The following is a 22,613-nucleotide window of genomic DNA, read 5'->3' as shown; positions in this document are numbered from 1 at the left end:
TCCCCATGTTAATAGTGCACTACACCGTAGCATCCCTGCGTGGGTCTACCAGAAACAGCTCCACGTCCCCCACGTTTCCTCCCACTTTGTCCTTACACGTCATTGACTCCGACTTGGTCTTCTATTTCAGAGAAGAATCAGGGAAGAAATGGAAGCACCCTCAAAACTAGTGAGTGCCGGGGCTGTGGCTCAGCAGCAGAGCACTTGCCCAGCATTGTGGGGCACTGGGTTGGATCCTCAGCAAAGGTATAAAAAATAAAATAGGAATTCTTTTTTAAAAATAAAGGTATTGTGTCCATCTACAACTAAAAATATATATTAAAAAAAAACTAGAGAGAGAAATTGAGGAAGTTCCTCAATAGATAATTACAGTAGGTATTTCAGGAAGCCCATGTGGTTTGTGGACCATGAGGCCAGCAAGAGCAGGGGTGAAGGGTCATCAGGAGCCCTTCAGGAGCAACACGCAGTTACCAGAACTCAGGGAGACCTTGAGCTTCAGCATCATTAGATGCTGACTCAGTAGGAGCTTGGCCTGTAGCAAGGACAGCAGGGTGGCGGGCAGAACAATGCCCTGACTTCTGCTTTCCTGCGGGCTCCTCCCACGTGAACCAACCGACCAGAAGCCCGGCTGTGGGCGAGGAGCACAGCGGTGCTTAGTGTTCAGCTTCCTCAGCCACAGGGTGGCATGGGGAGACCTGGATCTAAAAGGCAAGGAGGCAGTTTCAGTGCTGGGCTGGCTTTTCTGCTTTTGCTCAGACTCAGCTGAGGTATCCTATCTCTGGAAAATGATTGCATGGCCTTTTATAACTGCCAAGAACATCGGTTCCCTCCTCTGCAGTTTCCTGCAAAAGCTGTTCGTTGAAGTTTTTACACTAAAGTGAGTGAAACTGAACTGCACGTCTCTTTCCCTCACTAGACTGTGATATGCCAATAGCAGTTGAAGAGGATGCTTTTTCCTTTTCTTTCCTGAGAATTAAACCCAGGGCCAATGTACCACTGAGCTACATCTCCAGCGCCCTTTTAAAAAAAAAAAAAATTATTTATTTGAATGTGGTGCTGAGAATCAAACCCAGTGCTTCACACATGCTAGGCAAGCACTCTACCACAGGGCCACAACCCCAGTCCCTCTCCAGTCCTTTTAAGATTTTGTATTTTGAGACAGGGTTTTGCTAAATTTCCCACTCTGGCCTTGAATTTTGGATGCTCCTGCCTCAACCTACAAATAACTGATTACAGGCATGTGCCACTATGCCTGATGGAAGGAAAGAAATTTGAATCGATGAGGCTCAACTGTACAATCCGGATTATTCCACTAAAAATGGACAGTCTTGCCAGGCGTGGTAGCGCACACCTAATCCCAGTGGTTTGGAAGTCTAAGGCAGGAGGATCACTAGTTCAAAGCCAGCCTCAACAATGGCGAGGTGCTAAGCAACTCTGTGAAACCCTGACTCTAAATAAAATACATACAAGATAGGGCTGGGGATGTGGCTCAGTAGTTTAGTGTCTCTGGGTTCAATCCCTGGTACCAAAAACAAAAACAAAGTCCTGATTTTTGAATGATTTGAAAAAAAATTTTTTTTTTTTACTTTATGTTGGTGTGAAAAAGTGGAAACACTTAATAGAAACAATACTCTCAAAATTTTTCTCCCCCTCACTTCAAACTTTCAAATCCTATCCCCCCGACCTCAAGTCACACATGCTGGTGTCACTGCCCCACCTCTGATCTGCTAACTTGCCTTCCCAGTTTCTTTGACCTCCTTCATTTCCAGCCCGTCTTGGCGCTGGCAGTTGCCCCCCCGGAATGCTCCCTCCATGACCACCTTCTCTGCATTCTTTAGCCCTCAGTTCTAAGTCCCTAAGGTTCCCACCCCAAACCCCTCTCTAATGCTCCTCCCCAGCCCCACCTACTAGTCTCCTCATGACAGCATCTACCTCTCTGAAGTCATGCGACTTGCTTACTAGTATGGTTTTGTGTCCCTGGCTCACCAGCTCCCACTCTAGAATGTAAACTCCCAGGTGCCTGGAAACTTCTTTTGTTCTGGCCCCATCCCCATGCCCTGGCACCTCCTTCCTGAATGGCTCACTGGATGCCCAGGATGAGCCTGCAGTGGGCTTCTTGGGAAGAGACCTGTAGAAGCCTCAGGCCCCCAAGGAGATATTGGGAGGATCTTCAGCCTTTCAGCCCACAGAGATAGGATGCAGTATGATATTCTTCCCAGTCAACATTGTGATCATGAAATGGTAAAAAACTGAAAACTTTGTGCTGTACTATAGTCAATAAATTTCACGACATGTTCACATTCATTAGAAATTAGGCTTTGTTAAACCATTTTGCCCAAGTGAGGCTAATGGAAGTGTTCTGAGCACATTCAAGGTATGCCAGACTAAGCTTGATGTTCAGTAGGTAAGCTGTATTAAGTGCATTTTTACCATGATAATGTGTTTACCAGGACGTAGCCTGATCATAAGGGAAAGAACTTCTGTCAACTTGTTACTCAGTCTTAATGATATGCTGGTCAGTGGAATGACAATCTTAAGAGATTGTTTTATGAGTTTCACACTAAGTTTCTATAGAACAACCCCCAGAGTAGAGTGAATGATCAATAAGCAGTGGTGCTCCTGATATAAGAATGTATCTTGGAGGCTGAGGTTGTGGCTCAGTGGTAGAGCACTCACCTAGCACATAGGAGGCCCTGGGTTCAATCCTTAGCACCACATAAAAATAAAATAAAGGTACTGTACATATGTATATATATGTATTTTAGTTGTATGTAGACACACATACATACATATGTATGTATATATATATGTATTGGGGTTGGGTTCTATGTCTCAAGAATTCAAAGAATGAAATCCACAGACACAACGGTGTGGGCAAAGTAATAGGATTTGCTAGAGTAACAGAAAGCAAGCAATCAGAACACCCAAAGGTGGAGGGACCCCAAAAGAAGGACTCCCCCAGAGTGGCTGCTGTCTGGCGGTTTATATGGATCTCCAGGGTTAAGGAAGCTAGCCCCCAACCCAATCCTGGATAAGCACTCAGTGCCCACAAGTTCTTTGGTCCAATAAGGTTATTGTGCACCCCCCCTACACCGCCTTTTGATGGGAGTCAGGGTACCAGAAGCAGATGTCTCACTATCAGTGTTTCCCCCTTACCCAGGAGTCAGCCTGACCTCGATGAGGCTGTGTCTATAGTTTCACAGCCCTGATGAATAGAAACCTGATCTTGAAGGAGCCCGAGTTTCCTGCCTGTCCACTTTAACCCTTTTCCTGCCTCAGAAGGAAATTAAAAATTCTTTTCAAACAAATGAAAATGGAGATAAAACATACCAAACCTACAGGACACAAAAAAACAGTACTAAGTGGGATTTATAGCAGTGAATACCCAAATCGAAAACAGAGGGAGATCTTAAATGAACAAGCTATCCTGGCACCTCAAGGAAGTAGAAAAAATGAAGAGCATAAATAAATGAAAGGGAGACCAAAAATACAAAAACTCAATGCAACAAAGAGATGGTTCTTCACTAAGGATGGACAGAAAATACAAACCACTAAGAATAGAAGAAAACTCAAATAAATGAAACCAGAGATGAAAAGGGAAACATTACAATTGACATCACAAAAATACAAGATCATTAGAGATTGTTATGAATAACCTTATGCAAACAAACGATGAACTAGAAGACACAGACAAATTCTTACGACACAACACCTTGCCCAGAATGAATCATGAAGAACCAGGAAACCTGAAAGAATGGGGATGGGGATAGAGATCAGTGGTAATACATCTGCCTAATATGAGCAAGGCCCTGAGTTCAATCCCCAGTAGAGAGAAAACAAAAACAAAAACAAAATTGAATCAGTAATAAAAAGCCTGCAATCGAAGAACATCTAGGACTAGAGGGCTGCACTGCTGAACTCCACCAGACATGCAAGGGACTATTACTAAGTCTCCTTAAGTTATTCCAAAAAAATAAAATAGTAGAATTCTTCCAAAGACAGTTTGTGAGGCCATCTTTATACTGACACCTAAACAAGAGAAGGACACAATTAAGAAAACAAAACAAAAAACAAAATCTACAGGTTGGTATCCTTTAAAAACACAGATGCAAAAATCCTCCACAAAATATTAGCACGTGGATTCCAACTATACATCCCTTCATCATACAAATGCTGAACAAATAAGGCGGAAAGTAACATATCTCAACATAATAAATACCATTTACAACAACACCTCAACATAATAATTCCACTTATAATAAGCTGATAGCTAATATTATATTGAGTGGTGAAAAGCTGAAAACTTTCTAAGCTGTGAAATAGGTTAAGGATGCCCAGTTTCATTACTGCAGGAAGTCCTAGTCAGAGTCATGAGGCAAGGCAAAGATAAGGGGCATCCAAATTAGAAAATAAGTCAAAATGTCACTTAGCAGCTGAAACATAGGAAAACCACAAGCAGCTGGGCATGGTGATAAACACCTGTAATCCCAGTGATTCAGGAGGCTGAGGCAGAAGGATCACAAGTTCAAGCCCTGCCTCACCAATTTAGCAAGTCCCTAAACAATTTAGTGACGTTATCTCAAAATAAAAAATAAAAATGGCTGTGGATGTAGCTCAGCAGTAAAGCATCCCTGGGTATAAAAAGAAGGATACAACTGCATGCTTTTCCACTGTTCATACAGTGTTTCTATCCAGTGTGAATTCTTTTATGAATTTTAAGGTAACTGAAAGTCCTGAATGCTTTTCCACAATATTCACATCCGTATGGTTTCTCTCCAGTATGAGTCCTTTTATGTCTGTGACAGGAACTAGAGGTAGCAAAGGCTTTCCCACAATCCTTACAGGCATAGGGTTTCTCTCCACTATGCGTTCTCTTATGTCTGCGACAGGAACTAGGGTCACTGAAGGCTTTCCCACAATCCTTACATACATATGGTTTCTCTCCAGTGTGTGTTCTTTTATGTCTGCGACAGGAACTAGAGTCATTGAAGGATTTCCCACAGTCCTTACATACATATGGCTTCTCTCCAGTGTGAGTTCTTTGATGTGTAAGAATATGATTGGATTGACTAAATTCTTTTCCACATTCCTTACACACATATGGTTTGTCTCCATTGTATGCTCCTTCATGTATTTCAGTGCAATTCAAAGAGCTAAAGGGTTTTCCATACTCCTTGTCTGTAGAGAGTTTCTCTCTAGTGTGTCTTCTTTCATGATTTTGAAAGGAACTGTAAATAGTAAAGGTTTTCTCACACTGTTTACACACATAGGGCTTCTTTCCAGTGTGACTTCTTTCATGTAATTTAAGGGAATAGAAACGACTGAATGCTTTTCCACATTGCTCACATCTATAGGGTTTCTCCCCTGTGTGTATTCTTCCATGTATTTTCAGGCAGTAGGGAAAACGAAAGGCTTTCCCACACTGTTTACACACATTAGGTTTTTGTCCACTGTGAATTTGTTCATGTCTTCGCAAGTATCTCAAAGAAAAGAAGGCTTTTTCACATTGCTTACATACATAAGGTTTCTTTCCACTGTGAGTTTGCTCATGTCTTCCAAAGCTCCTGAAACAACTGAAGCCTTTCCCACATTGCTTGCATCCACAGGGTTTTTTGCCACCCTGAATCCTTTCATGGCAGTGAAGGTTACTGTGATCAGTGAAAGATTTCCCACACTGCCTACATACATCTTCTTTCTCTCCATTCTGGATGTTTTCACGTATTTGAGGGGAACTAGAACGAGTTAAGACCATCCCACGTTGCTTGTATACATGGTGTTCCACTATGGTGTGGGACTTCCCAAGCTTCTGAAAGCTCCCATGGTAACGGATGGCTTTGCCATGTTTCTGACATTTGTACTGTTTCTCTCCATGCTCCTGATACTCACGTGGTTTGTGTCCAGTGCGAGATCTAAGGGGCACATTTTGTGATGAATCACCAGTGAGGACTTCTCCATATTCACAGATTTCACTTGGTTTTACTCTAGAAAAGGCTACATTTTTCTCAATACGATCTGGAGTTTGGCTCAATATTTCTTCATATTCACGACTTCCTTTACATTCACTAAGTCTCTTTAACACTTGATTTCTGGAAAAAACAAGAAGCATGTTATTAAGGTTTTATTTCTTAATGACTTACAAAGAGAAACATTGGTTTCACATCTTGTAAGAATTTTTGAACATGACGATTTTATGTTCTCCAGGATGTATCAAGAACAGATATTATCAAAGCAGTGTTTCTGCGTTTGCTTTGTTTTGGATACTGTGAATTAAACCCAGGAGCTCTTTACCACTGAGCTACAGCAAAAGACCTTTTTATTTCTTATTTTGAGACAGAGTCTCACTAAGTTGCTGAGGATCTCACTAAATTGCTGAGGCTGCCCTCAAACTTGTGATCATCCTACCTCATTCTCCCAAGTAGCTGGAATTACCACTGTGCCCAGCAAAGCAGTGATTTCATTATGAAAAATATTTATACTGTTTCTAAGTAAACTATATGGTAAATACTGAATATCGTATCACAATTAAGAACAGTTGAATACCCCTATGTGAGATGATAGGGATCAAAAGCATTTGGATTTTTAAATATTTTCATATACGTAATGAGACAGCCTGGGAGTTAGTGTAAACATGAAAACTCAATTTTGGGGCTGGGGTTGTGGCACAGTGGTAGCATACTTGCCTAGTACGTGTGAGCTGGATCCTCAGCACTACATTAAAAGTTATACGGGTTGGGGATATTCACAAGGCCCTGGGTTCAATCCCCAGCACCGCAAAAAAACCCCTCAATTTTGTATCATCATAAACAACTTATTTCCAAACCCCAAAGGTAAATTTTTTACATTTTTGATCACGTTATGCATTGAACACTGTGTGTGTGTGTGTGTGTGTGTGTGTGTGTTTATCTATCAGAAAAGTGTCATACATAGCATTAGATTGGTGATCAAGATGTTTCCATTATTGGAATACCTTGGATTTCTGATATTCTGATTAAGCATGTTAACCTTTCAAGTTGAGAGAAAATTTTCTTAGATCAGATCAACCTGAAGCTGGGTTTATTTGCATTGTTTGCTTGTTTTAAAAATTTCCTGTCATCCCCAAATTCTTGAGCAACATTGCTTCCTCCTATGAGTATAGATTACCTTAGATTTCTGTTTAGATTTTTGTACACATCTTCCTTGGTCTGGTTGTCTCTTCTTTTTCCTAAAATGTAGACCAAGAAAATCAGTATGAATTATTATAAACAGTACAGAAAAAGTATTGCATCCTAGTTAGTTTCATGGTGTTGTGACCACACCTGATATAATCACCCAAATGTTCCCTTCCCATTACTTCACATATAAAGGAACCATGATGAGGAAGAAATTTTTTTTCCTGATGAAATAAGGGAATGTTGTCATCCTTACTTAGAAAAGCCAGGCTCCTGAAGGTTTCCAGCATCACTTCTCTGTAGAGCTTCTTCTGGGAAAGATCCAGCAAAGCCCACTCGTCCTGGGTGAAGTTCACAGCCACATCCTCAAAGGTCACCAACTCCTAAATTATCCCATATATTTCCAAGAGGAAGGATAAGACTTAGAACCAGCGATGGGGACTGATTTCATTAAAAGTCAACGTGATGCTATGTGCCTCCATGTTTACCCCATGTTTTGTCATCGCACTCGATGCCCCATCCACATTCATGTCCTCTCACTCAGCAATTCTGATGCTAGTCTGAAACTAACTATTGACACAACAACAGAACAGAAACCCCCATGGTGCTCCTGGGTCACACCATCTTGTTGTGCAGGGGGTTTGTAACGCCTCTCAGAAGAAAGTCTTAATGCGGAGAGTGCCTAAGACGGTAAGTGCCACCTGTCCTGAGACTGCTTATTCTTAGAAATGACTGAGAACAAAGTTTGACTTCAGCTGGTAGCTCAGAACTGCTATTGGATGGACTTTACCAGCCCAACTGTAGAGGGGCTTAGTGTTTCCAAAGAGTGTGCTCTTAGTTCATAACCTGCTGTCCCTCTGGACGTTACAATATTCTGAATGGTCATCAGCCCCCAAAATACACTCTACACTCTCTGGATAATGAATCTCTAATGAGCTGCTCTGACAGATACAATTTAATATCATTTGTCACAACTTCTTTCTTAGAGAATGGAGCACGTCCTCTCCTATTTACTAAGAGACAATATTTGCAAGCTTGCGCTTTTTCTTACAAACCAAACTTAACCAAATACTAGATAAAATGCATGAATATGGAAAGAACACAATGTCACCTCTCACACATCAAATATACAACTAAAATGACAAGCCAGAAAAGATGGGAAGCTTATGCAAAATCCTAGAACAACAAAAATGTTACAAACATGGTACTTATGCATCCAACTATCATTTTTAATGTGAATAATCTGCATACATCATATAGAAGACCACATACAGGAGAAAGTAAGACTCAACTTAGTGTTCTCTCCAAGAAAAATATTATATAGATAAACATAGAGAGTGGGGGAATTGGGGAAAATATTGTTCAAAAGCTCTATTAAATTACATAGTCATAGTAAATAACATTGTATTCATGCCAGCCTGTAATCCCAGGGGCTCAGGAGGCTGAGGTAGGTGGATCATGAGTTCAAAGCCAGACTCAGCAATTTAGCAAAGCCCTAAGCAACTCAGCGAGACCCTGACTCTAAATAAAATACAAAAAGGGCTGGGGATGTGGCTCAGTGGACACTTAAGTGTCCTGAGCTGCTGGGATTATGCTCAGCTCACTGTTTTGTTTTGTGTTTGCAGTACCCAAGGCATGCTACCACTCAGCTCTATATCTCCAGCCTTTTTTTTTTTAATTGAGACTGTCCTGGAACTTGTGATCTTCTGGCTTCAGTCTCCTGAGTGGCTTGGGTTGCAGTGTGCACCAACATGCCCAACTCCACTGCTATTTTATAGAAACAAGATTCTACAAAGGAAACAAAAGAGAAGCAGTTCAGGGGAGCAGCCTGCTTCACCCACAGATCACAGGAGATAGATCCTCTCAGGGGTCAAACACATTCCTGAGCTTAAAGAACACTGTCACTGTGCAGATGCAGCCTAGGTGTTCACAGGCAGGGAGTGAGGAAGGGAAATCTGAGTAACCAGAAAACGAAATCCTGGGAGCTCCACACACCTGACTTTCTATTCCTTCCACTATGGAAAGGCTCCCTTGTGCACAGGCTCAATTCTAGTGAGCACTTACCAGAGTCATTTGAAAGCTGTGATCTGTGGTGTCTTTTTCTGAAATGACCTCTGACACTAAATCTGTGGTGTTTGCTGAACACCAATTTTTCAATACCAACTGGGTGTCAAACAATTCTTATACCACCTAGACTTAAGAGCTCCTGCAAACTCAGCGAGCAGTCCTAGCACACTGATCCCACCGCAAAGTGTGAATAGCAGGTGTTTGCTCTGTGTGGTCAAAACTCTCCATTTTGAAGTGATTAGGGGGTGCCACACTGAGTCAACTCCTGAGCACAAATTCAGGCATTGCCTAAAAGGGGATGAGGGTGATCACCCAGAGATTCTTCTACTGTTCAGGAAATTCCAAGGGTTTTAGGTTCTCTGTGCCAGAAAGACAAAGACCAATTTTTTAAAAATTCTGCCATACATCCAAATAATCTGTGAAATTCATAAACCCTGAAACACAAACCTTTTCTCCAGCAGGCAGAGCCCAAAGGTGTCTCCCAGATTGCCTCTCACTGTCACAAATTACCCCCTGATGAGAACAACTATGCAGATGCAAAACAGCTGAAAAGGTTATAATTTCATCAACTGCTGAAATCCTAGAAATTAATGGTGATTAAAGAACTCCCATTGTTGGGGCTGGGGTTGTGGCTCAGAGAGAGAGTGCTTACCTAGCACGTGTGAGGCACTGGTTCAATCCTCAGCACCACAAAAAAATAAATACATAAAATAAAGGTAATCTGTCCATCTACAATTTTCTTTTTAAATTTAAGAATCCCCGTTGCACTCCTTTGTGCTCTGGGAAAACAGCCTAGCACAAACAACACCGCACTCATTGCACTTACCTGATGCTCCCTTTAGGTACCACCTATGACAAAGCTGGTCACACAGCTTCCAAATTCCCACTTTTTGCCTCAAAAAATGATCAGCTCAAGCGATCAGTAAAAAACGGAGCAAACTTTCCCTAAAGATTGCCCATTCATTCCTCTAGGCCTGGGATCTTTGACCCACTATAAATCTGACCTAGCACAAAATCTCTCCTTTACAGTCAAAAGAACAGGGGAACCTGAGGGGAAAATGTTGCTTCTGGGAGATGAGGTTGCTTCCCTTCCTCTCCCACCTAGTTTCGACTTCCACATGCTTCTCCCTAAAAAGAAAAGTTCTTTTCTTTCTAACCCTTTAGATGCTTACGATTTACAGTTGGGGCTTACCCCTCCTTTCAAATGAAGCCATGTCCTACTGTAACAAGGGGAGTGGTGTCAGGTGGGCTTGGTCTCCCGAGTTCAAAGAAATGAAATCCACGGACAAGCAGAGGGTAGCAAGATTTATTTAAAGCAGAAAAGAGCAACCTGTCTTCTGTCTAGGGGTTTTTATGGGCTTGATCTGTCCCTATAGGTAACTAGTGGAATGACATGTAAATACAGGATTCGGAAAGAGGGCGATGATTTCTGTTTTGTCTTTTTAGGACAAAGCTGGGGAAGAGGGATGGCTGTGGAGCCCTGGAGGGACTGACTGAGCTCAGTCTCCAGGATTCCTCAGCCCAACCGATTACTCCCTGCCTCTGCGGCCCTCACATCAACTGACTGCTCCCTGCCGCCAGGACCCCCAGACCAACTGACTGCACCCTATCACAGAGAACCCAGACCGACTGATTGCACCCAGCCTCCAGGATCCCACAACTACACCAAACACACCAGACCTCCAGGACCCCTGCCGGTCCTGTCTCCAGGACCTCCAGCTGACCACGTCCACCCCTGAGCTGCAGCTCCCCATCTGCCAACACATTTTGAAGCCAGAGCAACCATCTTGGATAATCCTGGAAGCCGTAGCTCCCATCTGTAGGTGGGGCAAATCCCATCCTGAGACACCTGCTGGAGGCTTGAAGCTCATTGTCAGGTACCTCTCATGCATCAGGCTACTGAACACTGGGAGGTTTCATTAGTATATGACTGTTATACAGTAGATTTTCTTTTTTCTCCTTTTTAAAAAAATTTAAGTTTTTATTTCTTCACTTTTCTTGCTTTCTTTTCCTTTTGTTTACCTGTTCCCTCAGAGTCTCTTTCTCCCTTTTTTGCATGCTAACATCCGATTTCTTTTGATTACACTCTCACCCTTTCTATTTTCTAAAACTTCTGTATATTCTTTTCTTATCCCATTAACAGCCACATTCTACATCCCTCTGCATCCTCTTTGTCCTCCATTAGAAACTGCAGACCTTATTGCAAACCTGTTTGTTTTACTGAAGATAACATTTGAACTCATTTTGTTTATTATGACAATTTTGTTATTGTCCCCATCGGGGCTATTTGGTCTAGGATTGCATAGTGTCTGATTTGGGCACTGCTAATATTGATCTCCCCTTAAAGAAAGGGTTTTGGACACCGATAGGGCCACTATAAGCCTATAGGGGGAAATCTGCAATACCCCAGATCTGCACTGCTAGAGGGGAAGATACATGAACAACATGAAAAAACAAGGGAAGAAAATGATCCAAACAAATCTAGATTCTATAGTAATAGAATCCAATGACAGTATGTTAGAAGAAATGTCAGAAAAGGACTTCAGAATATACATGATTAAGATGATTCACTAAGCAAAGGATGAGATGAGAGAGCAAATGCAGGCAATGAATGAAAATACCAATAAGCTGAAAGAGCACCTGCAGGAAGCAAAAGATCATTTCAAAAAAGAGATAGAGATTCTAAAAAAAAACCCAAATGGAAATCCTTGAAATGAAGGAGACAATAAACCAAATAAACAACTCAACGGAAAGCATCACCAAAAGACTAGACCACTTGGAAGACAGAAACTCAGATAATGAAGACAAAATATTTAATCTTGAAAATAAAGTTGCCCAAACAGAGAAGATGGTAGGAAATCATGAACAGAATCTCCAAGAACTATGGGACATCATGAAAAGACCAAATTTAAGAATTATTGGGATTGAGGAAGGCACAGAGATACAAACCAAAGGAATGAACAACCTATTCAATGAAATATCAGAAAATTTCCCAAACCTGAAGAATGAAATGGAAAATCAAATACAAGAGGCTTACACAACACCAAATGCACAAAATCACAACAGATCCACACCAAGTCATGTTATAATGAAAAAGCCTAACATTCAAAATAAAGATAGAATTTTGAAGGCCGCAAGAGAAAAGCATCAGATTACATATAGGGGGAGACCAATACGGATAGCAGCCGACTTCTCAACCCAGACTGTAAAAGCTAGAAGGGCCTGGAACGACATATTTCAAGCTCTGAAAGAACATGGTTGTCAACCAAGAATCCTATACCCAGCAAAACTAACCTTCAGATCTGAAGATGAAAGAAAATTCTTCCATGATAAACAAAAGTTAAAAGAATTTACAAATAGAAAGCCTGCACTACAGAATGTTCTCAACAAAATATTCCATGAGGAGGAAATGAAAAACAACAATGGAGGTCAGCAAAGGGAGGAAAACCACTCAAAGGAGAAATCAAGCCAACTTAAAAACCAAAAATAAGCCAAATGACTGGGAATACAAATCATTTCTCAATAATAACCCTGAACGTTAATGGCCTAAACTACTCAGTCAAAAGACACACACTGGCAGAATGGATTAAAAAGAAAGACCCAACAATATGCTGCCTGCAAGAGACTCATCTCATAGAAAAAGACATCCACAGACAAAAGGTGAAAGGATGGGAAAAAACCTACCACGCACATGGTCTCAGTAAAAAAGCGGGGGTTTCCATCCTTATATCAGATAAAGTGGACTTCAAGCCAAAGTTAGTCAGAAGGGATAAAGAAGGACATTTCATACTGCTTAAGGGAACCATAAATCAGGAAGACATAACGATAGTAAATATTTATGCCCCAAACCATGGTGCATCCCTGTACATCAAACAAATCCTTCTCAATTTCAAGAATCACATAGACCACAACAATAATTCTGGGTGACTTTAACGCACCGCTGTCACCACTAGATAGATCTTCCAAACAAAATCCAACCAAAGAAACCATAGAACTCAATAACACAATCAATAATCTAGACTTAATAGACATATATAGAATATTCCATCCATCAATGAGCGGATACACTTTCTTCTCAGCAGCACATGGAACCTTCTCGAAAATATACCATGTGTTATGCCACAAAGCAGCCCTTAGGAAATGCAAAAAAATAGAGATACTGCCTTGTGTTCTATCAGATCATAATGGACTGAGAGTAGAAATCAATGACAAAATAAAAAAAGGAAATTACTCCAACACTTGGAGACTAAATAATATGCTATTGAATGAAACATGGATAACAAAAAACATCAGGGAGGAGATTAAAAAATTCTTAGAGGTCGAGGAGAATGATGATACAACATATCAAAATCTCTGGGACACTATGAAAGTGGTACTAAGAGGAAAATTCATTGCATGGAGCGCATTCCAGAAAAGAATGAAAAATTAACAACTAAATGACCTAACATTACAGCTCAAAGCCCTAGAAAAAGAAGAACAGAATAACAGCAAAAGTAGTAGAAGACAGGAAATAATTAAAATCAGAGCTGAAATCAATGAAATTGAAACAAAAGAAACTATTCAAAAAATTGACAAAACAAAAAGTTGGTTCTTTGAGAAAGTAAACAAAATAGATAAACCCTTAGCCACACTAACAGAGAAGGAGAGAGAAGACTCAAATTACTAAACTACATGATGTAAAAGAAAATATCACGACACCACTGAGATACAGAACATAATGAGAAGCTACTTTGAAAATCTGTATTCCAACAAAATAGAAACTACCGAAGACATTGACAAATTTCTAGAGACATATGCTCCGCCCAAACTGAACCAGGAGGACATACACGATTTAAACAGATCAATATCAAGCAATGAAATAGAAGAAGCCATTAAAAATCTATCATCCAAGAAAAGCCCAGGACCAGACGGATTCTCAGCTGAGTTCTACAAGACCTTCAAAGAAGAACTCATTCCAATACTTCTCAAAGTATTCCAGGAAATAGAAAAGGAGGGTACCCTACCAAACTCATTCTATGAAGCTAATATCACCCTCATACCCAAACCAGGAAAAGACACATCAAGGAAAGAAAATTTTAGACCAATATCCTTGATGAATATAGATGCAAAGATCCTTAACAAAATATTGGCAAACCATATCCAAAAACATATTAAGAAAATTGTGCACCACGATCAAGTGGGGTTCATTCCTGGAATGCAAGGATGGTTCAACATTCGTAAATCAATAAACATAATCCATCATGTCAATAGACTTAAGGGTAAGAATCATATGGTTATTTCAATTGACACAGAAAAAGCGTTTGACAAAATACAACACCCCTTCATGCTCAAAACACTAGAAAAAATAGGGATAGTAGGAACATACCTGAACATTGTAAAGGCTATTTATGCTAACTCCATGGCCAACATCATTCTTAATGGAGAAAAACTGAAACCATTCCCTTTAAAAATGGGAACAAGACAGGGATGTCCTCTTTCACCACTTCTATTCAACATTGTCCTTGAAACTCTAGCCAGAGCAATTAGGCAGACTAAAGAAATTAAAGGGATACGAATAGGAAAAGAGGAACTTAAGCTGTCACTATTTGCGGATGACATGATTCTATATTTAGAGGATCCAAAAAACTCCTCCAGAAAACTTCTAGACCTCATCAATGAATTCAGCAGAATAGCAGGCTATAAAATCAACACACATAAATCTACAGCATTTTTATACGCAAGCGACGAAACAGCTGAAAGGGAATGAGGAAAACAACTCCATTTGCAATAACCTAAAAAAAAATAAAATACTTGGGCATCAATCTAACCAAAGAGGTAAAAGATCTCTACAATGAAAACTACAAAACACTGAAGAAAGAAATTAAGGAAGACCTTAGAAGATGGAAAGATCTCCCATGTTCTTGGATAGGCAGAATTAATATTGTCAAAATGGCCATACTATCAAAAGTGCTATACAGATTCAATGCAATTCCAATTAAAATCCCAATGACGTACCTCACAGAAATAGAGCAAGCAATCATGAAATTCATCTGGAAGAATAAGAAACCCGGAATAGCTAAAACAATCCTTAGCAGGAAGAATGAAGCAGGGGGTATCGCAATACCAGAACTTCAACTATACTACAAAGCAATAGTAACAAAAACGGCATGGTATTGGCACCAAAATAGACAGGTAGATCAATGGTACAGAATAGAGGACACGGACACAAACCCAAATAAATACAATTTTCTCATACTAGACAAAGGGGCCAAAAATATGCAATGGATGAAAGATAGCCTCTTCAACAAATGGTGCTGGGAAAACTGGAAATCCATATGCAAGAGAATGAAACTAAACCCCTATCTCTCACCCTGCACAAAACTCAACTCACAATGGATCAAGGACCTTGAAATCAGACCAGAGACCCTGCTTCTTGTAGAAGAAAAAGTAGGTCCACATCTTCACCTTGTTGGCTTAGGATCAGACTTCCTTAACAGGACTCCCATAGCACAAGAAATAAAAGCAAGAATCAATAACTGGGATAGATTCAAACTAAATAGCTTTCTCTCAGCAAAGGAAACTATCAGCAATGTGAAGAGAGAACCTACAGAGTGGGAGAATATCTTTGCCACTCATACTTCAGATAGAGCACTAATTTCCAGAATATATAAAGAACTCAAAAAACTCTACACCAAGAATACAAATAACCCAATCAACAAATGGGCTAAGGAAATGAACAGACACTTCACAGAAGATCTACCTGCAATCAATAAACATATGGAAAAATGTTCACCATCTTTAGTAATAAGAGAAATGCAAATCAAAACTACCCTAAGATTCCATCTCACCCCAATTAGAATGGCGATTATCAAGAACACAAGCAACAATAGGTGTTGGAGAGGATGTGGGGAAAAAGGTACACTCATACATTGCTGGTGGGGCTGTAAATTAGTGCAGTCACTCTGGAAAGCAGTGTGGAGATTCCTTAGAAAACTTGGAATGGACCTACCATTTGACCCAGCTGTCCCACTCCTTGGCCTATACCCAAAGGACTTAAAATCAGCATACTACAGAGATACAGCCACATCAATGTTCATAGCAGCTGAATTCACAATAGCCAGACTATGGAACCAACCTAGATGTCCTTCAATTGATGAATGGATAAAGAAACTGTGGTGTATATATATATATATATAATGGAATATTACTCATCTATAAAGAATAATAAAATTAGGGCATTTGCAGGCAAATGGATGAAATTGGAGAATAACGTGTTAAGTGAGATAAGCCAATTTCAAAAATCCAAAAGAGGAATGATCTCACTGAGAAGCGGATGATGACACTTAATGGGGGGTGGGAGGGGGGCAAGAATGAAGGAAGGAGGGACTGTATAGAGTGAAAAGAGAGGTGGGAGGGGTGGGGGGACGGAAAAAAATAACGGAATGAATCAAACATCATTACCCTATGTAAGTTTATGAATATGCAAATGGTTTGCTGTTACTCCATGTACAAACAGAAACAGCATGTATCCCATTTGTTTACAATAAAAATAAATTAAAAAAATAACTGGGGAAGAGTAGTTTTCAAGCTTTCTTAACATGAGGGAGGGGCAAGGGCTTGTTGGCTTCAGAGATTCTGCGGTTGGGTGCTAGGGGTACTGAGGAGCTGGGGTCCGCAGCTGGACTTCCCAGTCCTCTCCTCCTTCGTTCTCCAAGACCTCTCCCCGCGGCCTGCGGGGCACTAACTTTCTGAGTCAATCAGCAGTTCCTTGTTAACAACCACGTCTGGAAACGGCCCAACAGCAACGACAGCCGAGGCACTGCGATCCCAAACCCGAGTCCGTGTGGACGCCCCTCCCCGGGGCTTGGCAACGGGGAGTCTCCGGAGATCGGGGGTTTCCTGTCCGGTCTCCCGACTCCCGCAGCCACCGCACACCCTCGGGAGACGCGGGGCTGCGCTGCCCGCCCCGGCTCGGGACCCCGTAGAGGTGCCGCGCAAGGCCCAGCGGACGCCGGGTTCCCGCGCCGGCCCCGCCCCGCCCCGCCCGCGGGTCAGAAGAGACCAGGGGACCGAGGGCCAGGCCGCGCCAGCCGCGGGGCCGGGCGGCCACCGAGTCGAGCGGCCACCGAGCCGAGCGGGCTTCGAGGGTCCCTGCCAGGCCCTGAGCCCACCTCCAGGACGCCTGGGCCAGCACACTCACCATCTCCCTGCTTCTGGTGTGTCCCGGTGTCCGCCTGGCGGCTCCCGGAGTCAGCGGAGGTCACAAGGCCAAACAGGGAGCGCAACCTCGGAAGCCCACCGGGTCCCAAAGATGGCGGAGCCAGAGCGGAAGATCCCGCGGTTCGGAGCAGACCCACCTCCCGCCGGCGCTCCTGATTGGGCCGCTCTGCAGCCCCGCCCCGCCCCCGGTTGGCTGTCGGTCAAAGACCCGCCCCGAGCGCGCCGCGGGCGTGGAGCGGCGATCCCCTCCCTCTCCGCCAGGAGCCTGTGTGACGTGTTCCAACCAGAGTTCTCCCCAGGCCACGCTTCCTCCCAGGCGGGACCAGCAGCAGCCTGGAGGCCGGTGCACCGCAACTCAGCTTGCTCCTGGCTTTCCTCGGCGGGCCCTTCCTCTTGTTCCTCCTGGAAATGGGGCCACGGGTGTGCCACGGAGACAACCCTTGTTCCTGGGCCAGGCCTCACTGGAACAGGAGGAAAGCCTGTTGTTGTCACACTGGAGGACCCTGGGATGACACAGCTGACTTCAGGGTCAAGGCTATCTTCTCCCCCTCCTAACCTACCTATTTTCAGCCAAGAAAATACGATGCATCATGGCGGGGGTTGGGGGGAGGGCGGGGCCTGGCGCTACATGGCAGCAATATTCTACAAAGGAATCAAGGTAGAAGTAAACGAAACATTTGGAGCGGCTCAGACAGGAACACTCCTTGTCCAGAGTCACAAGGAGAACCTAAACTCATAAAGTTAAACATATTCCCATACTTCAGGGCTGCAATGGAACATCTCTTGGTGCTGAGGAAGGTACACCCAAATATTAAACTCTGGGAATTTAACATGCCCTGCTGTCTCCTATTGCCAGTGTGGAAACCCTTGTACTTCAACACTTTAATATTCGTCAGACAGGAACTATCGCCTGATGTCAGCAAGATGTCAAATTCATAAACTCTGTCTCCAGGAGACTGCCTAAATGAGTCTTTCTCTAAGCCTGACTTTCACAGAATTTACCCATGGAAATTACAGGTTGAGTACAGCAATTCTGTACAGCATGCCAAAATGAAAACATTTTTCAGAATACATCTGCGCAGCAACCAGACTTGCCAACCTCTAAAAGGACAGTAACCCCATTCTCATCTGCACGTGGGTCTCCTGCTTTCCAGTGCTCTGCAGCTGCTCTAGTTATTGGGTGGCACAAGATCCTGCAGGGGGAGAAAAGAGGCTTGGACATAATGCTCTCCGAAATATTGCTCCAGAAATATTCAGAGTCAATTTGGTATGAAAAGAGGTCTTATTCAAAGTCAGCTTTGAAGGAAGATTAAGAAAGCTTCATCTCCCAAAAGCTCTGGGAGGAGGAAAACTTTTAAAGAAGGGTGCATTAGGACTAAAGAGAAATTCACAGGTTTCCCTCCATAGTCATTAAGATCCAAAAGAATTTCACAGGTTTTGACTCCTTTGTGTCCAGGAACCTTCTTTACCACATCAGAAGGAGCTGGAATTTCCTGGGGCTCGCATTTTGAATCTCCCTAACATGGGGGAGGGGAAGGTGCTTCCAAATATGTTGTGTTTCATACTGAGCACCAGAAGGTTCCTCACATACGGTGGAGGGCAGCCACCCAGTAGCACCAACGGGAACTTCACTGCTCTCCCTTGGCAGGCTCAAGTCTGACCTCAGCTTGGGGTCCCTGACCCCAGACCTCTACTTCCCCACCAGGTCATTCACCTGCTTCACACCAACACTAATGAGTGAGACAAAGATGCAGAATCCAAGTCTTTCAATATGTAACCAGAAGAATCCGTTTGTTTACTTATAAAGCAGGCAAGGAGAACACTAGTTACTTCATACAAATTTGTAAACTTTCTTTGAAAAAGCAAAGATGCTAACAAACTATTATTTTCATGTGAACAAACGCGGAACCCAACCAAAGTGTGCACCTTCTTTTACATCTGCTTCAGCATTCCCAGGTATTCTCATTTCATTGTGCTACCTGGTGATCAGTGCCTGGGGAGGGACATGGGCTATTTGCCTTTTTGAAGCTGTCTCCTGACCCCATCCTTACTGAGCCATGCACTCCACTCCATAGTGAAATACAAAAACCGATACTCTGCCCTTTCAGGTGCAGCCATTTCTCCCTGCCTCCCAACCACTTATTAATCTGTGTTCTGCCTGCCTCTTACGTTACAGGAATTTCCGGCCTACGCTACAGCCATTTCCTGCTTCCCACGTTATGTCCTAACATGCTAGCTAGCTATTGGTTCATCAGCCAGCTTGCAAGTATTCTCCTCTGCTATTGGTTCCTTCTAGCCCAGGAGATTCCAGTATCTGGGAGAAGCATCCTCGCAGTTTTTCTCTTTTCCTTTCTTTTCACCCCAAGCGGATGCGCTAGTCATCCGCATAATAAAGTCTCTTGCGTGAGGCCCTGTGTCCGCCGTGGATTTTTCTGGGAGCTATTGTTGAGCCGCAACTGAGACCGGGCATACGGAGCACCAGTTCCGTCGGAGGGGCTGGAACTGCCGTGGGTCCCGAGCTGAGCTGCATTTCTCCTTACACATAGCTACATCTTAAGCATGCCAGGAACACATTTCCCTTTCAAAATTCTTATCTGGCTCCAGGTTGCATCCTCCTAAGCCTCTCTCACATCCTTCCATTCAGTTATCCATTGAAAGAGCTAAGGAAAATATTAAAGGTCTTCCGTGTCCATTTGCCTGCCATGATCTTCACACATCCTTGATGGAACATCTAAGGAATACTGACTTCTCATGGGAACTCAAAAGTCATTCACTTATCTTGGGGCTGGGGTTGTGGCTCAGTTTTAGAGCACTTGCCCAGCACATGTGAGGCACTGGGTTTGATTCTCAGCGCCGCATATAAATAAATGAATAAAATAAAAGTCTCTCGACATCTAAAGAATATGTCATCTAAAATACATGTCACTCGCTTACCTCGAGTCTCTCACTCCCTTTGGAAATCGTGAGGAGACCACTAGGTCATGCAAGTTGGTAGGAGGTTTCTTCCTTCCAACATGCATTTAAGAAGCCCCAATGGGCATGAGACTTTGAAGTCTCACTTGTGGAGAGGACACTCTGCTGGGACTTCCCAGTTGGGACCCTTAACGGCTGCCCAGTGAAGCCAGAATTGGGGACAGGCAGTAAGTGTAGAAATAGGGGATCGGGTCATATGGAGGAAATGGGGGCCATGAAAGCCATCTGCCTCTGGAAGTTGGAGACTGCCCTGGGAGAATGGAATGTCAAGGACCTACAGAGCCCACTGATTACCAAATTTACCTGCCCTTGTCAGAGACTACAGACAAGGAGAGGCTAATTAATGCCCCCGGGGCCTTACCTGCCTGAATCACCTTGGCTCTCATCCTGCCCATCGCTTCTCACTTTATGCAAAACCAGGCCTAATCACGTAGGCAGGAAGGAAAGTGATAAGGGGAAAAGAACGGGAGAATAAAACCTATAAAAAGGACAACATTTGCTCAATCCGATGAATTCCACCTTTGGGTCCCCTTCTTCCACCCGGGAGAAGTCTGCTTTTCTTCAATGAAGCTTACTTTCTACTCTGCGCTTGCCGTGCTTCTCCAGCGTTCTACTTCAACACCTGAGGAAGCACGACTCGTCCCCGGTAAATGGCGGTTATCACCAGCACTTCCCAGTACATGACTTGGGAGCTACGTGGTGTTAATGTTGATACCAGTCTTGTCAGGAACTGGTCCTTGTCCCATGTTGAAAATTAAATACCCAAGAAATGCTCAGGCAAATGTAGAAAGGAAATTTTATTTGAGAAAAGAGATGACAACAGACTGCTCCAAAGAGAAGGGGCTCCAGAGCTGGGAGTATGTGGAAGCGGGTGTGTCTTGCTCTTTCATCGACCCAGAGCCCCTCACCTTCTCTTTCTTCTCCGCATAAGTGCCCAAGGGCAGGAAGGAGCAGGAGCAGTGGTGCAGGAAGTGAGTCCCCATCCCAATCCTGAAGGTCAGCGGCTAGCAACCCATGTCTTCTCTGCTTGATGACCAGTCATCATCCCCTCTTGACCCCCATCATTCATTATCTACAATGACTGCCAGACTTTTGCCCCCTGCCTCAGTTCATTGAGGAATGTGACATATACTGTCCCCTCAGACCAGGGGGGTCGCAGGCAGATTGCTGTTTGGCAAAGAAAGCATGTGGGGAGTCAGCACAGTGGGCTCATCGTACAGGATTACCCCCTTACTGCGTGTCCCCACCATCCTCACCTATCTGTCCCCTGATAGTGTTTTCCCCAATCTGGTGATATATTTTCTTTACGGTCGTACAGAATAGATGGCGATATTTTGAGCAAGTCCCAATGACACTTTGTTTCTTGCTATTTTCCATAACCTGTGCAATCAGTGGGTCATTCAAGGCACAAATAGAAAACTACATTCTTGGGTTACTCTAGGGTATCTGACCTCAAAACTTCTAAGACCCTTAGAATCTTTGAAATGAAAACACTGTCTTTTGCATGCTAATGAGATGACTGCTGGGGAGCCCTAAGTAAATTCAGGTACCCAGAAAGACCAAAGTATGATTATTGATAAACATTTTTTTAAAATTTTTTTTGTAATTGATAAAATGATTGGAATGTGGAACCCTACCCCCTGGACCTCCTGGCAGGGAAGTAGGCATATGAGATTGAGTGAATCATGAGGAGCCAATGAACTAATCAATCAAATGAACATTCCAGAAACCTTCATGCAAAGCAGTAAGCAAGAGGTGTGGAGGGTTCATTGTTGGAATGCAAGAATGGTTTAACATCCATAAATCAATAAATGTAATCCATCATGTCAATAGACTTAAGAATAAGAATCATATGATTATTTAAATTGATGCAGAAAAAGTGTTCAACAAAATACAACACGCTTTCATGCTCAAAACACTAGAAAAAATAGGGATAGTAGGAACATACCTGAACATTGTAAAGGCTATTTATGCTAAGCCCATGGCCAACATCATTCTTAATGGAGAAAAACTGAAACCATTCCCTTTAAAAACGGGAACAAGACAGGGATGTCCTCTTTCACCACTTCTATTCAACATTGTCCTCAAAACTCTAGCCAGAGCAATTAGGTAGACTGAAGAAATTAAAGGGATACGAAGAGGAAAAGAGGAACTTAAGCTGTCACTATTTGCGGATGACATGATTCTATATTTAGAGGATCCAAAAAACTCCTCCAGAAAACGTCT

The 22,613-nt window shown here is 42.8% G+C and overlaps 1 protein-coding gene across 5 annotated transcripts in view; it reads right to left on the bottom strand.

Annotated features, from left to right (window-relative positions):
- Positions 1-1,603: 1,603 nt before the first annotated feature.
- Positions 1,604-22,613, bottom strand: part of LOC306646927 (uncharacterized protein) — a 101,602-nt gene continuing 80,592 nt past the window's right edge. For 2 of the 5 annotated variants that reach the window (XM_079115798.1, XM_079115797.1), the window contains 3 exons: positions 7,405-7,531; positions 7,141-7,201; positions 1,605-6,086 (listed from right to left, as the gene is read on the bottom strand). In XM_079115798.1, coding sequence (XP_078971924.1) covers positions 4,688-6,086; positions 7,141-7,201; positions 7,405-7,531 — 1,587 coding nt within the window. In that variant the 3' untranslated portion in view covers positions 1,605-4,687. Of the gene's footprint in view, positions 6,087-7,140; positions 7,202-7,404; positions 7,532-8,776; positions 8,937-17,394; positions 17,549-22,613 lie in introns of those variants that run through there. The other 3 variants (XM_079115795.1, XM_079115796.1, XM_079115794.1) reach the window with 3 other exon arrangements.

This window comes from Sciurus vulgaris (assembly GCF_902686455.1).
Source record: "Sciurus vulgaris genome assembly, chromosome: 16".
Lineage (NCBI taxonomy): Eukaryota > Metazoa > Chordata > Mammalia > Rodentia > Sciuridae > Sciurus > Sciurus vulgaris.
The sequence above is the reverse complement of the archived record's forward strand: the minus strand, read 5'-3'. Positions and strand labels throughout refer to the sequence as shown.